At 51.5% G+C, this 17116-nt stretch overlaps 1 protein-coding gene across 1 annotated transcript in view; it reads left to right on the plus strand.

The window, feature by feature from the left end:
- Positions 1–16477, plus strand: part of Adamts2 (ADAM metallopeptidase with thrombospondin type 1 motif 2) — a 246675-nt gene extending 230198 nt beyond the window's left edge. Inside the window, exons 17-22 of the mRNA XM_076856558.2 lie at positions 123–282; positions 2829–2961; positions 3777–3984; positions 5970–6099; positions 7137–7226; positions 16002–16477. Coding sequence (XP_076712673.1) covers positions 123–282; positions 2829–2961; positions 3777–3984; positions 5970–6099; positions 7137–7226; positions 16002–16459 — 1179 coding nt within the window. The 3' untranslated portion in view covers positions 16460–16477. The remainder of the gene's footprint in view (positions 1–122; positions 283–2828; positions 2962–3776; positions 3985–5969; positions 6100–7136; positions 7227–16001) is intronic.
- The last annotated feature ends 639 nt before the right edge of the window (positions 16478–17116 follow it).

The following is a 17116-nucleotide window of genomic DNA, read 5'->3' on the forward strand; positions in this document are numbered from 1 at the left end:
AACTCCTGTGAATAACTGGAATCCACTGTAAATCTGCCTTGGACTCCTGATCCTCAACCGGCTGCTGAGGAAGGGTGGACAATGGGACAGACACATTCATGGCCATTTGGGGGTGGGCACAGGTTATCCCGGAGGGAGATGCCCGGATCTCACTGACATACAAATACATGATCCATGAAGACTCACTCAACGTTGATGACAACAATGTCCTTGAAGATGACTCCGTGAGCCATGAGTGGGCGCTGAAGAAGTGGTCTCCCTGCTCCAAGCCCTGTGGCGGAGGTGAGGGATTTCTTATCAGGGATCCTGGGATGAATGATAAGAGTGGCCATAAAGAGGTGAGGGATCATCCCTGGGCTGGGGCTCAGCAGGAGCAACAGAGGTCCTAGAGGATGTTGCTGGGGTGGAGAGAGGCTCTGGGTGAGGGTCTTCCTGAACCAACAGTAGTGGCCTGCTGACTGCTGGGCCTGGGGCAGTGAGTTTGGCATGTGCTAGTATGAGAAGACTATTCCCAGAGACTGGGAGGCCATGGCAGTGACCCTTGCCTATCCCAGCCTGGAAGGGGTCCTTGGGTGTCCAGGAAGGAGGTGCTCGAGGCATCAGGCCAAATTAGCCAGAAGGGCCTGGGGTTAGGGCTCAGTGCAGAAGGGATGGGACTGGCCCGGTAAGAAGGTGACCTGTGGATGGCTCGAATGGAGCACACTGTAGCATCAATAGGGCAGGGCACAGATGAGCTGGGACAGTGCAGAGACACCCCTAGGAGGTCCCTCCTTCCCTCTCTCTATTCATTCAGAAAAGCCTCTCCGATTCCTGGAGCAGGGTTAGCCGCAGAAGAGTCCTACCTGTACCTTGATGTCAAGTAGTCCATAGTTGGGTGGACATTGGACACACAGATGGACAAAAGCCCTGCTGTGTCCAGAGTTGAGGACTGGGTGAACTATGAGACAGGACTGAGATGCCATGGGGTCCCACATCCAAAGGACAAGTTCGCCAAGGATCGGGGGACCTCATCCTGGATGGATGGTGCCGCAGCCTTCGGTCGTACCCCATCTCCAACCCCACCTGGATTTCACCAGCATGTCCTGCTGATTCTCCACTCTGTATCTCTTGGATCCTTCTACTGTTCCTTCTTCCCAACCATCCCCTAGTCCTGGCACCATCCTTATACTGGCCCTCGAGGATCCATTTTAGGTCCCAGGTTGACCTTTTAAAGGGTAAATCAGACCATGTTCCTTCCTGGTGTCATAACAGCAATCTCTCTTCTTGAGGATTGAATATCAAAATTCTCCTTATGGCTTCTGAGGTCATGACAGCTTGCTGACCTTTCCCTTTGGTGTCTCTCTCCTTGCTCCTTAGGCTAGCCTTGGATGTAGAACTAGTCCGTTTTCTGTTACTATATCAAAATACCCAAGATAGTCAGCTTATAAAGATTAAAAGGTTTGTTTTAGCTCAGTTTTGGAGATTTCAGTTCATAATCACTTGGGCCTCTGGTGAGGCAGTACATTATAGCAGTAACATATGGTGGAGGACGCTGCTTACCATTTGGTGACCTGGAAGCAAAAGAGAGATAGGAAGAGACCGGATTCCCACTCTCCCTTTCAAGGGCCTGCCCCCGACCCCCCGCAACTTAACTTCCTTCCAAGGCCCCACTACTTCCCAATAGCACTACAGGCTGGGGATCAAATCTTTAATACCTGGAACTATGAGGAACTCCCAAACCATAGCAGGTGCTTTTCCTGGACGCACAGTCCTCCCCTCCGGGCCTCTGCACAGGTTTCTCACCTTCCCCTCCACCACCTTTCCAAAAATCAGTGCTTTCTGAGTCACCTGCAGACTCCCCCGTTAGGTGAGGCGGCTGGTTATGGTTGTGCTTCCTCACATACACACTGAGCACTGTTGACTGGGGATCACACTGTTGACTGTGGATTGTGGGCTGTTGGACAGCATCCCCAGCCTCCAGTCACTGATGCCAATAGCAACCCTACCCCGCAGCTGGGACAACTAAAAAAACGTCCCAAGTATCGCCCTGGGGAAGAATATTACTGTCTTAATTAGCTTTTTGTAACCCAACAAGAACAACTTAGAGGAGGGAAAGTTCATTGGGGCTCAGAGTCTCAGAGGTCTCAGTCCACAGAGGGCTGACCCCATTGCTCTGGGCCCAGGGTGAAGCAGCACATCACAGGGAGAAGCCTCAGCAGAGGAAAGCTGCCGAGGAGGTGTCCTTCCGGGGCATGCCCCCAGCGATGTCACCCACCTCCTCCAGCCACACCTCACCTGCCTCGCGTCACCACCCAGACAGCGCATGCACACAAGGATGGAATGACCAGGTTATAGTTCTCACAATCTAGTCATTCTACCTCTGAGCATTCCTGCATTAACAGGAGCTCCTGGGGATACTTCACATCCAAAGCACAGCCATCACCCCCACTGAGAACTGTCGTATGGGACTGGTGGAAAGAGTCCTGTAGACCATGTGCCCCAGTGTTGACCGAGGCCCCGACGCACATGAGGTCCAGGAAGAGGTGACTAAGTGATGGAAGAGGAAACAGCCTTCTCTCTGCCTCCGAAAGCCAGGAGGGAACTAGGGAAGAAGCAGACAAGGGGAGAAGATGCCCTCTCTCCCTGCCCTGCCACCCTGCCTTGGCCTGGGGTGCTGAGTGGGCTCCTCCAAAGCTTCCTCCCAGCTCAGGTGCCCTGCCCTGTTATCCATATCCTTTTAAGAGTAGGGAAGAGAACAGGGCTGGCACTGCTACCTGGAAGCCACTCCTCCAAGCCCCCTTGGGGGGCCCTAAGGCTCCGTTGAGCCCCCTCAAGCTCTCTGTCCTCAGGGTCCCAGTTCACCAAGTATGGCTGCCGCAGGAAGCTGGACCACAAAATGGTGCACCGTGCCTTCTGCAATGCCCTGGCGAAGCCCAAAGCCATCCGCCGAACTTGCAACCCACAGGAGTGCTCCCAGCCTGTGTGAGTGCCAGGAGGAGTCCCTCAGTCCAGTGTCCCATTCAAGGAGAAGAGACCAGAGGATATAGGTGCTCCCCTGGGAGGGAAGAGTGGGATCCAGACCTCTCTACACCTGGCATCGCCCTAGGTCTCGGATGGGTTTCTCCCCACCCACCACGTCTCATGGAGCCTCTGGTGCTGCAGGTTAAAAGGCACACCCAGATCCAGATTGGCTGAACCAAAGTACTAATGCGTGTCTTAAAAATGACAACCAGTGGGGGCGCTCAGGTGGGGAAAGTGAGGTTTAGAGGGCCTAGGACCAGCTCCCGGTACTATAGCAGATGTTTCCTAAGCAGTGACTTCAGCCTTTGGGCCCTGGGGTCTGGCAGGGCTGCGTTTCTTTGCCATTTTGCAGGACCCTGAGCAGGGAAGATGCCTGGTAAGCAGAGAGGCAGGGGTATCAGGGACGGGGTCCTGAGGGTCCACACCGCTGGGTTCATGACGACAGCAGAAAGGGAAGTCAGAGGGCAGATCCAAGAACCTGGGAAAGGACAGAAAGCTGGCAGCGCTCCTCAGCTGGGTCCCTACATGGCCACCAACCCCAGGAAGGCGTCCCAGCCATGGGCATGCGTGCGACTATGGGATCCGTAGTTCCCTGTCTGTGCCAGCCTCTAGTGCGGCACCTTTGTGGGGATAGGAGTTTCCACCTGAGGCCGGGAGCAGGCTGCCTTTTCTCTGTCCTCACTTCCTCCTGGGTGCTGAGGAGTGGCCCAGCCAGGCTGGTTCTCCCGGGCTACAGGGCTACAGGGGACTGACCGTGTGCCGCTCTGCCCTGGCAGGTGGGTCACAGGAGAGTGGGAGCCTTGCAGTCACAGCTGTGGGCGCACGGGCATGCAGGTGCGCTCTGTGCGCTGCGTCCAGCCACTTCATGACAATACCACCCGCTCCGTGCACACCAAGCACTGCAATGACAACCGGCCGGAGAGCCGCCGGGCCTGCAGTCGTGAGCTCTGCCCTGGTCGGTGGCGGGCTGGGCCTTGGTCCCAGGTAAGAAATCCCCCTGGCTCCGCACCCTTGGTCCCCAAACTGAGCTTGTTTGAACCTGAATCAGCCGGGGTGTTCCGCCTTGGCATGTAGGCCTGGGCAAAGCTCCTGCCCTGGGCCACGTCTCATGGGTTTCAGGGAGCTAGTGGGTGCCCCATGGCCAATGCCCTCCTGGTAAACACAGTGGGCTGTGTCTTTACTGCCCAGGCAGAGGCTCCGGGGTGCTGAGGGGATCTGTCCCAAGAAACTGAGGGCAGCCTGGGCTCAAAGGTATAATGGGACGCTCTGGGTTCCAGTGACCTAAGAGAGCCCTGGGGTCTCATAGTGGAGGTGCCAGCCACGATTGTCCAAGGGGAGATCATCAAGGAAGGGTCTAGACTTGTGATGGGGAGAATAATGAGAATGGACGGAAGGGATAGAGGGACAGATCTGGAAGTAGGGGCTGAGCACCAGTCAAGGCGAGGCCAAAGTGACATGAGCACTAACAACCAGATCACAGCCTAGTGTGTCAGGGGACCCCAAGACCGAGAGATCCCCTAGAAGGATTCCCAGGCCTCAGAAGTTACACACACAGTTACGGTCACATTGAAAGGACACAGAGCAGAATCAACAAAGGGAAAAGGCACAGGAGTGAAGTCCAGAGGGAACTGGATACCAGCTTCCAGGTATCCCCACCCAATGGAGTCCCAGGAGATGCCCTTAACTCTCCAGCAATGATGTGTGTTACATGTGAAGGTTGCCAATCGGGGCTGCCCACCAGACCTGGATATCCAGGTTTCTCACTTGGCGGGTCAGCCACACGGGTATACAGTGCCTGAGTGATGGATCTCAGACCCAGAGAGAAAGCAGGTGTTCACCCTAAATCATCCTGTTGGGATGAACTTCCTGGACAAGGTACATTGTGCCTTCAGGCCTCAAGCATGCAAAAGCCCTGACATCAGAACCCGCCAGGAGCTTAGTTCCCAGGAGCTGAACCAGGGCTAAGCCTAAAAAACAGGCCTGTCTTAGGAATGTGCTGGGTTGAGCAAGGCAGGTCTGCTGGGTCAGCCCTTTCCCACACTCATGGTGAGGACTTGAGCCAGGCTAGGCTGAGTAGGCAGGCATGCCAGGAGTTTGCACCTGGTAGTGACTGCACCACCCCAGTGTGACAAAGCAGAGGAGACGCCAAGGGCTGGAAGAGCCAGTGAGGGACTGGTGGTAGGACCTTATCTCCAGAGGAAATGGTTGGGGGAGGGTTCAGCCAAAACCTCCTGGGTTGAGACAGGTTTCCCAGTGGCCCCAGCCCAAAGCAGGTTCTCCTGGGCCTAGAGCCTCCACCAGCTAGAGAAGTGTATTAGTCTGTTTTCCATTACTATAATGAAATACTTGAGGCTGGATACTTCATAAAGAAAAAGGGTTTATTTAGCTCATGGTTCTGGAGATTCAAGAGCCAGCATTGGCTTGGCTCTGATGAGGACCTCGTCAGGCAGATGACACCATGTTGGGAACATAAGTGAGTGCTTACATGGAGAGTCAAGAAGTCAGGACCAGAGCGGGTAGGGCCAGTAATGACCTCCCACTGGGCTTTACCTCTTCACCCAACACCACCACACCGCGAACCAAGCTGCCAACACATGAACCTTTGAGTGACTCACTCAAACCATCTCCAAACTATAGCAAGAAGGGATGACCTTACTGAGAACCCCGAAGTGCTGAGCCCTGTGCTGGCCACTGCTTACTCACGTTGTAACTCAAAATAGCTCAGAAAGACAAACACGTGCATCCTCTTTTTTATAACCCCAGGAGATAGGGCAGCCCCACTGCGGGTGGGACAAGGCAGCCTGTGACTGATGTTCTGCCCCCTGCCTCACACCCCCTCCCATGTGTCATGGGTCACATGCCTTGGGAGCCTGAGCTCCTCCAGCTCCTCTGCCCCAGGGCCCAGCAGGGGAGATGAACCCTGACAGAAGATCAAGTATTAAAATACCAAAATTATTATCCGTTGGCAGTGCTCAGTGACCTGTGGCAATGGCACCCAGGAGCGGCCAGTGCTCTGCCGAACTGTGGATGACAGCTTTGGTGTCTGCCTGGAGGAGCGGCCTGAGACAGCAAGGATATGCAGGCTTGGCCCCTGTCCTCGTAAGTCCTCTGCCAATGCTGGCCCCCAGCATGCAGCAGCGCAGGGCGAGGGGGTGGTGAGGGCTTAGTCCAAGAAGATTCAGCACGTCTCTGAAACTGGATGGACTCAGCATCCGTGAACTTGAAGGAGAAGCTGAGCACTCCCCACCGGGTCTGGGACCTTCCTCGGGTAGGAAATTGGATTCGTCTCACAATTCTCCTGGGCCAGGCCCTGAGGTGGGCAGGGAGGTGGAGCCGACTCAGCCCACCCTGCCTTCAAGACACTCTCTGTTAGTCAGGCTGTGAACCCTAGTGACTACCGCAGCAGGACTCAGGCAGCAGTGGGGCCTATGTGGGTGCTGGGTGCTCTGTGCCTGTGTGTTTAGGGTGTGCCCATGGGAGCACAGGGTGCCTGCGTGCGTAGTGGGTTTCCGACACCTTGTTAGAAGAGGTAGCCCATACAAGTCGGAGCTGCCCGTTTGAGCAGGGTAGTCACATATGAGGTGCCTGTGTGGGAAGGGGTTGCCCTTTAAGAAGAAGAACAAGAACAGAGTCTGCGTGTCGATGCCTGGCTTAAGTGTGTCACCTCTCTGGGTCTCAGCAAAAGCTCAAGACTAGGCCCCTCTCACCGTGATTCCCTTCTGTAGAGGAGGGAATTCATCAGGCATCAGGTTCGCGTGTCTGACAGCATCACCAGGATTCCTACTGCCACGGAGCTGCTCTGTCTTGGTGTTTTTCGAGCTCAGAGCTTAAATCATGGATGGAGGAGCCTGGGGACTGGGTAGGGTGCATGGGATGGAAGAGCAGGGGTGACAGGGCCTGCCTGGGGGGACAGTGAGAGATTGGGTACTACACAGGATGATTGGCAGACAGAGAGGCAGGAAGTGGGACCAATCATCTTGGGGGAGAGCCTTGAATGGGACACAGAGGAGTGGGGCCCTCCCATTGCCCGTCTCCTGGATGCCTGGGAGCTGAGCCACTTTGCTTGGGGTGGGTGGCCGGTGGGGGGCTCCATCTGGTGCCCCAGCTGCCGCAGCCCCACTCTCTCTTCCTTCCAGGGAACATCTCCGATCCCTCCAAGAAGAGCTATGTGGTTCAGTGGCTGTCCCGCCCAGACCCCGACTCACCCACCCAGAAGATCTCGTCAAGTAACCGACCTGTTTATAACTCTGCCTCTGCCCTCCAGTGCATGCCCTGCGCCTTGTGGAGCTTGCCTTGGGCTCCCCTCCTCTCTTTCTATGGAAAGCTTCCCTGACTCTTGCTGAGTGCTCTCTGGGTTGAATCTGTTTTCTTCCGGGCCGTTGTGCTCGGCTTCTCCAGAGCTTGCACCACCTGGCTGCAAGCGAGGGCCAGCCTCGAGGAGGTGTGGCCGGAGGGGGGGCACTGGCCTCTTGTAGGGGGGCCGGGACCTGGTTGGCGATGGCTTGTAAAGGGGCAAAGATCTGTCGTGGTGCTGGAGGGACCAGAGGCCAAAGTTCGAATGTGACCACTTCGCCACGGTGAAGGCCTCGTGGGGCCACATCCCTCCGGGCTGAAGCTGCAGGTCAGAAGTTCAAAGGGAAGCCCGCCCCATCCCCTTTCAAATGCCGCCCACCATAGAGGCGAGGTCAGAGGGGTCTCTGGGGCCTGTCTTTTTGCGTTGCCCTGCCGGGTGACCAGACCCCAAGTTTCTGGTGGTGTCAGGGGCTTCCCAGCTGCCACTGCTGTTGCTGCTGCTGCTGCTCACCTTTTGCTGAGTGTGTCCTTCTGACTCGTGAAACTATGGCCTGCTTCCGTCCGGCCTTTGCATCCAACTTAACACCCTTCACCCTGTCCCCTGTCCTCTCGGGGGTCCGGTCATACGGAGGAGGCAGGGAGATGTGTCCTTCAGTGAGACTTGGAGGACACACCAACACTTCCATTCTCTGTCCATTTGCTCCCATGGCCTTTTCTCATTGTGTGTATATGACCCCGTCCACAGGGTTGAGAGAGTGAGAAAGAGAGAGAGAGAGAGAGAGAGAGATTGTGATATGGATGTGCCTCACCTATCAGTGTGAACAACTACAGAATTACCTCAATTTTTATTGGTTTTCTTTCTTTCTTTTTTTTTTTTTTTTTTTTTTTGCTTAGAAAAACTATGTAGAAAATGCCTTAAAGTTGAAAGGTAACAGAATTGGCTGCTAACTCCAGCCTCAGAGGGGGGACAAGGTCTACACAGGAGGCAGGCTCTGAAGGTCTAGCGGGGAACTGGTCCAATTTACCCACCCTTTACGGAGGGGTAGTTTTCCAAATCCAGACAGCCTTGCTTCGTCCGCTGAGCGATGTGCGTTGAGACTCGGGCCACTCGCTCCATCCATCTCTGAGTAAAGGGGTCCTACTCTGATACCCACCTGGCCAGTCGGCGCTGACTGTTGTCATGGAGATCCCCCCAGTGGGGCTCCAACAGCACGGCCTTACACACCTGGGCCCTTAGCCGTGACCAATGTAGCACTCCCACCGGCGTCCCCCCAGCCCCACCCTTGTCCCCCAGCCACCTTCACCTGTTAGTAATGCATCCCTGCTGGACCTTGCAGCCGAGCCTCCTCCTCTGGCACTAATTACTGTTATGTAAATAATCGGTGTGTAACTGCATACTAATCCTCACGACTGTTAACTTCCAACTTCGACGAGGCAGTGTGAGTGATCTGTGTTACTGCGGAAGGTGCAATACGGTCCTGGGCATTGTGCTCTCTGTCTATATGCACTTTGGTTTATCAGGGATATTTTATTAGTGTTTTGTATGTATTTAATGACGTATTATATAGGTTCCATTGTTGTTGCTTTTCCGTCTTTTCTTTTTAATGAGACAACGTTAGTGTGTGCCAAAGTGACTGTGAAAATGATCTTTTATTCTTACTAATGATGGAAAGACCTCTTGTCATGCATCCCACAAATAAACTCAATAAAAGTTCAGTAAAACTGGGTGCTTGGGTTTGGCAAGCTGACGACTCTTTCTCTTCACCTTCACACGGGCCACTGAGGAGCCGTGGGGCGTTGTCGTCCTGTAGCATTAATAGCCAGTCGCTGATGCAAATGACTTCACTGCCTCTTTCCACTGCCTGGTGTAGATGTGCAGGGCTCCACCTCTGCTAAGACAGATACCCAGGCATTTTCCGGCTTCACTCCACCACGATTTTGAGTTTGGAATCGTTAGTGCTGAATGAGAACCTCAAGCTTCTCTGCTTGCTGTTGTTGGTGGTGTCCCAGTTAGGAAAAGGACCCCAAGTGGCTTTCTCTGCTTCTCAGGATCAGAATCCATGGAGTGAGAATGCAGGGTCCAGGTGACCTGCCGTGAGCCACCATCAGGTCACTGCCCTGGCTCCTGGCACAGTCCTTAGCTTTGAGCTACCTGTTCATGGAGGGATGGCTGCCCATCTGGCCCAGGTGGGGGACTAGGGTAGCCCCAGGAAAGTGGGTCAGGAGAGAAGGGCAGGGCAAGGCAGTGGCTCTCTGGGCACCAGCCTGCTGACAGCCCCACGTGTGTGCATATGTGTATTCCTCCCTACCATCCCAGGTCTCCCGACACCTGCCCTCAGTGGCAGCAGGGCCTGTGTGTTCGCTCTTCTTGTTGACAGTGATCACGTGGTGGGTCAGGATTCAACAGAGACCCCCTGACTTGGGGGCCTGTGCTATTTTCTACAGGTGGGAATCCTCTCCTCCCTTTTCTGCACCAGAGAGGTATAAGAAAGCTCAGGAGATCATGGGAGAGAACACTCTGCATCGTGGAGATGGGCTTCAGGGCCCTCGGGACTCCATGGAGGTCACAGTTCTGAGACTGAGCTCAGCTGCCCAGATCCCTGGTCGTTAATCAAAGGTGCACCAGGGACATTTGTGCATTCCACTCAGTCAGCCTCTCCAGCGCCCGGTCCAGGGAATACCTGGGGTGCCATTTGCCGAAGGGATATCTGAGGCACATGGAGGGTGCTTGTGGCAGAGGGGAGGGTGCCACCTGCTTTGGTAACGGGGTGCATGATTTTTAGCAATGCTGAAATGGGTGCATGAACCCAACACTTCTTTACTGAGAAAAAACAGAAAGAAATATTCTCCTAGCATTTCCCATTTCCTGGAAAATGATATAGATGATGCATAGACAAAGCCCCTGGCCCCCATGAGTGGTCCCTTCCTAATTCTACTTGCTCTTTATGACAACCACGAGGAGAGAGTCTCACTTCTTATCGGTTTCAGCATCTTCCTCCCACTAGCTTACTCTCACATGCTCAGAGCTTGGCAGGGGATTAGCTCCAGAGAGACTGATGAATTCAGTTAAAATTGACTTAAAAGAACTTACACATTTTCTTTATGATCATATTTAAGAGTTACTTTTATTTACCACACTTGTCTTTCGTGAAGGATAATAGTATCAAGATCTCTCCTCAAACAAATCTTAGCTTTAAAAGGAATTAAAGGAAACTACTGAGCAAATAGTAATCCAGGGGGTGTTCAGATACAGCCAAAACTGTGGGAGTGGCACACAGATGATGTGATTTGTGAAAAGTGTCTCCTCTCAATGGTTTATTATCCTTTGCTAGAAGCCAAAAGGTCAAGCTAGTGAATTGCTGTTACAAATGGCAGAAGATCAAGTATTAAAATACCAAAATTATTATCTTGGTGGAGATCCTTTACCTGTTAGCACCTCAGGACATTTCATTTAGTCCTTTGGAAGTATAATTTGTATCTTATTTATCTCAGAGTGCTTTTAGGTGATGCTACTTAAGAATACATAACCAGCCGGGCTCGGTAGCTCACGCCTGTAATCCCAGCAGCTTGGGAGGCTGAGACAGTAGGATTGCAAGTTCAAAGCCAGCCTCAGCAAAAACGAGGTGCTAAGCAACTCAGTGAGACCCTATCTCTACAAAATTACAAATTACAAAATAGGGCTGGGGATGTGGCTCAGTGGGCAAGTGTCCCTGAGTTCAATCCCCAGGACCTCCCCCCAAAAAAGCACACACATAACATGGTGTGCTTTCAGGAATGGTTAATTATCACTAACAATTATCCCTCAATATCCTCAGGGGACTGGTTTCAGGACCTCCATGGATCCTTCAATCCTTTATATAAAATGGCATAATATTCTCATATAACTTATACATATCCTCTATATATTTTAAATCATCTCTAGATTACCTACAATATCTAACACAATATTAATGTCATGTAAATAAATAGTTGTTATAGGTCATAATGAAAAGGAAAAAAAGTCCATGCATGTTCATCACATATTTTTTTCCCAAATATTATTGATCCACAGATGGTTGAATCCAAGGATGCAGGACCTGCAAATGCAGAGGGTTGACTGTATTTTGAAAACCTTCTAGGCTGATGCTAGCATAGCTAAGGTCCTGCTCGGTAGCTTTTCCAATTACTTGTTCATTCATTGACTTATTTTAATTTTTAATAACTGAGAGCAATGCATCTCACTGTTCAAAGGAAATGAGACACAGAAGTCCAACAAGGGAAGCAGGTGGAAGGGAGCTGTCCTGTAGAAGAGGAGCCCAGTACTCAGAACTATCTGTTTCTTCAGTGGACATGTTCTGAGCACTTTTTTGTGTCAAGTCCTGATCCAGGTATGCCCTTGATCAAGGTCAGCCAACTTTTTCTGCAAAGGGCCAGATAGTAAGTACAACACCAGAGCCTATAAGATCTTTTTCACTATTCAACTGTGCCATTGTAGCTGGAAAGCAGCTAAAGATACATGAATGGACATGGCTGCTATGTTTGTCAGCTGTCTATCACTGTGACAAAATGCCTGAGATAAACAAGGTTTAGTGTAGCTCATGGTTTCAGGGGTTCAGTTCACAGTCACTTGGCCCTCTTGCTTTGGGCTTGTGGTAGCACAACACATCATGGCAGGAATACATGGGGGACTGTTCACCTCATGGCAAATAGGAAGGAAAGAGCTAGGAAGGGCCTGGGGTCCCAGTATCCCTTCAAGTGTACACCCCCCCCCAGTGACCTCACTGCTTGTAGGCCCTGCTTCTTAAATGTTCCATCACTTCCCAATGGTGCCAGGCTGAGGACCAATCCTTTAGCACATGGGCCTTTCAGGGACATTCCAGATTCAAACCATAGCACCTGTGTTCCAATAAAACTTTATTTAAAAAACCAGGAGAAAGCACAGATTTGGCCCATGGCAGCAATCTTTGTATCAGACCAACATGATAGCGACTTTTCAGGGATCCCAGGCTGGTGAGGGAGACAAGTAAGGTCATTGACACGACTACTCCCAATCTTGTTCTCTGTGTGAAGGAAAAGGCAAGGCAACAGGAGCTGAGGACCCCTCTCACCAGGTCGCAGCTCCTTCCCTTGTCAAAGCTTATGGAGGGAGAAAGTTTACATTCTGATATTTTTGTTTTGTTTTGTTTTGTTTTTTGGGGAGGACTATTGTTGTTTTGGTACTGGGGATTGAACCCGGGGGGTGCTTTATCATTGAGCTACACCCCCAGCCCTTTTCTATTTTTTATTTTGAGATAGGGCCTCACTAAATTGTTGAGGGCCTCACTAAATTGCTGAGGCTGGCCTTAAACTTGTGATCCTCCTGCCTCAGGTTCCCCCTCTCCAGGACAGCCAGCTCTTTTTGAAAAATCTCCTTGTGTCCTGTTGTAGTGTAGGTATAGAATGTCTCCAAAAGCTCGTATCCCCAGCGCAGCAAGGTTCAGAGTGGAGTTTTAGGCAATGATTGGTTCATGAGGGCTCTGACCGCATCAGTGGATTAATCCATTTGATCAGTGGAGTAATCCAAATTGATGGATTAATTCATTGGTAGTTGAATGGATACTGGGAGGTGTGACCTAGTTGGAGGAAGTAGGTCACTGGGAATGTGCCTTGGAAGGGTTTATCTTTTCTCTGGCCCCTTTCTCCCTCCCCCTCCTTCTCTCTCTCTCTCTCCCCGCCACCCTCTCTGCTTCACAGCTGCAATGAGCTGAGCAGATTTCCTCTGTCATACCTTCTTGCCATGATGTTTCTGCCTTGGAGCCAGCCAACCATGGACCGAGCCCTCTGGAACCATGAGCCCAAACAATCTTCTCCTCCTCTGAGTTGTTATCGTCAGGTATTTGGATCATAGTGAGGCAAAGCTGACTAACACATGTCACCAGGAAAGCTCTGATCAGCAGTTCTCTCTGTTTCATATACTGGGAATCTGTCTAATTTTTTAAGGAAAGCTTTCTACTGGTTTTAAAACCCTGAAAGCCAGGTACCAGGACCTTCCATCTTGTTTCTGAATCCATTGGCCTTTTCCCCTCCATATCGTGAGCATGATTCTTGGTCTCAGCGTTAGGAAGACCTGGGCTTTTCCTGTAAGGCTGATGTGTTTTTATCTCCCGCATGTTGTGGAGCCTGCGGCCAATCAAGTTTCCTCCTTATCTGGGCCACTTAGAAGCTTGGGGCCCCAGCTGGATGGATCAGTGGTGGTGACTGCCTCCATATGCTCTTCTTGCCTGTGACCTTGCTGAGTTAAAATCCCTTAGTTCCCTGTTTTGAACTTCCTCAATTAATTCATATTTATTCATACATGCATTCTTGGATTCACTGTGCTTGGCTTTGGGGCTGGAGGGGTGTCTAAATATAGCATGGGGCTCTATCCTTTGGGACTTTTAGGAGGATGAAAAAATCAGGCACCTGATCTGACAAGGAAACATGAACCTCCCAACTGGGATGCAGTGCAAGGAAAGCATGGCACCACGAGACCACGGACTGGAGGGTTTTACCTCCTAAGGGAGGTCAGGCAGTACCTGAGGAAGATGTGTTTCAGGTGGGCCTAAAGAATGAGAAGCAGAGCTAGAGGAGGAAGGGAGACACAGTGTGTGCATAGGCCCTGTGGCCAGAGGGAGCACAATGCAGAGTAGAAGTCTGAGGCCTGAATGAGGCTGGTGAGATGAGGGGGACATGTCTCTACCTTGAAAGTAATGAGGGACAGAGAAGGGAGTCCAGGCAGGGGGAAGACATGGCCACATCTTCAGGGAGAAAACAGCATTTTTGACTGGAACAGGATAGTTAGATGCAAAGGTAGAAAGAATGGATACAGGAAGAAAGGAGGCTCTGACCTTGGTGCAGTCAAGAGGCAAGGCAGGGCATCGGGTGGAGGTAGAAGAGAGGAATGTGGACATGTTGAAGAGCATCTAGGAGGAAACACTGACGGACTTGGAGATGACTGAACCAGGGGGGGGAGATAAGGCAGCAGGGGACACCCAGGCATCGGGTTTATGTGCCTGGAGGACCATTCACTGAGGCAGGTGGTGCCAGTGGACGCATGAACTGGAACTGGACATGTCAACTCTCAGGCGCCTTTGGGACCCACAGGGCATATGCAAGAGTTGGAAGCTCCAGGAGTTTGGTGTTAGCAGCTCAACAGCCTCTAAGGGGAAATTGCCGTGACCATGCAGAAGCAGGAGGACATCAGAACCCCTGGTCCTCAGTGGGAGGAGGCTCTGCTCAACTGTGATTGCAGGGAGTGTCAACAGGACAGGAGCGGCTCCAGGTGTAGACAGCATGGAATATCTATCAGGTGTTCCTTCCATCGGATGTCTGCTCTTTTTCCCTTCCATCCTTTCTTCCTGTTCCTCCTTCTCTAGGCCCTCCTCCCCCCATCTTCCTTCCTCCTTTCCATCTTTCCCTCCCTGCCTGACTTCATCCTCCTCTCTCCCTATTTTCCTTCTTTCCCTTCTCTCCCCTTCCCTTCTTCCTTCCTTGATTAAGAGAAGAGGTCAACTAGGGGGACAGAGAAGAAAGGTCTGGGTGGGAAGATCTGAAGTCACCACTAGAAAGTGGGGTGTGTTTGTGCAGGAACCACAGCAGGCAGCAGCGCTGAGCCCTGAGCTCGGTGGTCCTGGACTTATAGTGGGTCACGCGTCTTCTGTAACATGACTTGCTCCTTTATGTGGAGTGAAGTCTGTAACTTTTCTCATTTTGTGTGTGTCGTGGAATGAGGTTCGGGGGGTGGGGGGGTGAAATTTTGGGAAGAAGACAGAGTGAAGAGTGAGAAGAAAAATTATGAGGCTGAATGAACATGGCTACAGATGGGGCTGGAGGCAGGCCAGGGAGAGGACAGCCTTGCAGAAAGAGAGAGAGACAGCAGTGGCCTCTGAGTGCAGAGAGTCAGAGCTCTGCATGCAGCTGGACCATGAATGGTCAGCTTCCTGGGTGCAGAGGAAACAGGAGGACATGCTGGGCCTTATAAGAAGGCATCAAGTTTGTTTGGGAAATTGTTAGAAATTCAGTTGGAAGGGCCATAGGACGGACGCATCAGTGGCAGGATAAGATGCCTTTAGGTAAGTTGAGGCAGGTGAGAGTTAAAAATGCTCATATAAATTTGAGTGCTTTTTAAAAAAAAAAAATTCTTTAGAGACTCTTTAGAAACATCTGGAGAGTTAGAGTCAGGATGGAACCACAGTGGAGCTTGGTGAAGCCACAGCTGAGACTCTGGGACTGGCGTATTAGGTTTCAGGAATTGGCTCTTTTAAGTTTGAATTTGTTATAGTTACTACTTGCAGATTATTCTAAAATCAAACCCTGCCACAAAACTCCACTGGGGTCACCACAGGGATGTCAGATGCGAAGATCCCAACAAAGGCCAGTTCTTTAAAGTTAAGCTTGGAAGCACTCCCTAAGAACCAACAGGCCCCATTTCCATCTCAAACTTTGGAGAGACACTGAAAAATCCAGATTCAGCTGGGGGCCTGCTTGAAAGAGGGGAGCATCGCTCACAGCTTGTATGACATCACGCCAGGGCAGGGTCTCCAGATGCCACCTGCTCACCCTGACCCTGAAGCCACACAGACTTTCCGCGTGAGCTCCCTCACCTCTGTGCTATCTCTGGGCTCCCTCTCCCAGCAAGCTGCACACTGTGGGGGGAAGCAGAGTCCCCCTCACCTTGTCCTTTGGTTATTTGTTCCACTTTTCTCTTTCAGAAGGCCACTGCCAAGGCGACAAGTCAATGTTCTGTAGGATGGAAGTCTTGTCTCGCTATTGTTCCATCCCAGGCTACAACAAACTCTGCTGCAAGTCCTGCAACCTACGGGACAACCTCACCGAAGCGGACGCTGGGGCAGAGCCGCCGCCTGGGAAGCACAACGACATTGATGTGTTCATGCCTACCCTCCCAGGGCCCACCCTAGCCACAGAGGTGCAGCCGTCACCAGGTACCCCCTTGGGCGTTCCTCTCAATGTCTCCAGCACAAATGCCACTGAGGATCACCCAGAAACGAATGCTGTAGATGTACCCTACAAAATCCATGGCCTGGATGAAGAAGTCCAGCCCCCCAACCTCATCCCTCGACGACCGATCCCGTATGAAAGGACCAGGAACCAAAGAATTCAGCAGCTCATTGACGCAATACGGAAGAAAGGGACCCTCGGGAAGTTCTAATAAAATGGAAAGATAGCATCAGTAGCATTTTTTTTTTCTTGCTTATAGAGATATTCCATGGGATAACACATCCTATGTTTTGGAAATAAATGAGGCCCAAACCCCTGATTCCAAAAGGTTTTGAGAAAACCAAGAAGGGGAATGATATAAAAATTACCTATATACAGGTGTGATCCTGAAGTAACCAGGTTAAGCATGTGTTTTTGCCAGCCTAGGAATGACCTAAATCTTACAGTAGTGTGAGTGTGGCATGGAAGTTAGAGGTTCTCCAACTTTTGTCAGTAAGGAGAGACCAAGAGAGGGATAATTCAAAGTCAAAAAAACTTTTCCCCAAGTCTCTGAGCAGTACTTCACCATGAACCTGTTGGTGGAGACAGGACATTTCCTACCCAACCCGAGACCAAGAGGCCCCATGGGGACTGGAGGAGAAATGGTGGTTTATTTAATAACTGACCAGTTGCCCAGATGAGTACAGAAGTGGAGGTCATGAACTCAAATGCCCTCAAGGGCAGGCAGGTGACAAGGATGAGTGGAGTGGCCGGTTGGGGACTGACGTCACCTTGGTGCTGCCGCTGTGAAATCTGTGTCTCTTTTCCACAAGCTCTTGTCTTGCCAGATAGTGTGTTATTTCAGAAGTCTAAATTTTCGTGGAAAATC

The sequence above is a fragment of the Callospermophilus lateralis genome, chromosome 5 (genome assembly GCF_048772815.1).
Source record: "Callospermophilus lateralis isolate mCalLat2 chromosome 5, mCalLat2.hap1, whole genome shotgun sequence".
NCBI classification, from domain to species: Eukaryota; Metazoa; Chordata; class Mammalia; order Rodentia; family Sciuridae; genus Callospermophilus; species Callospermophilus lateralis.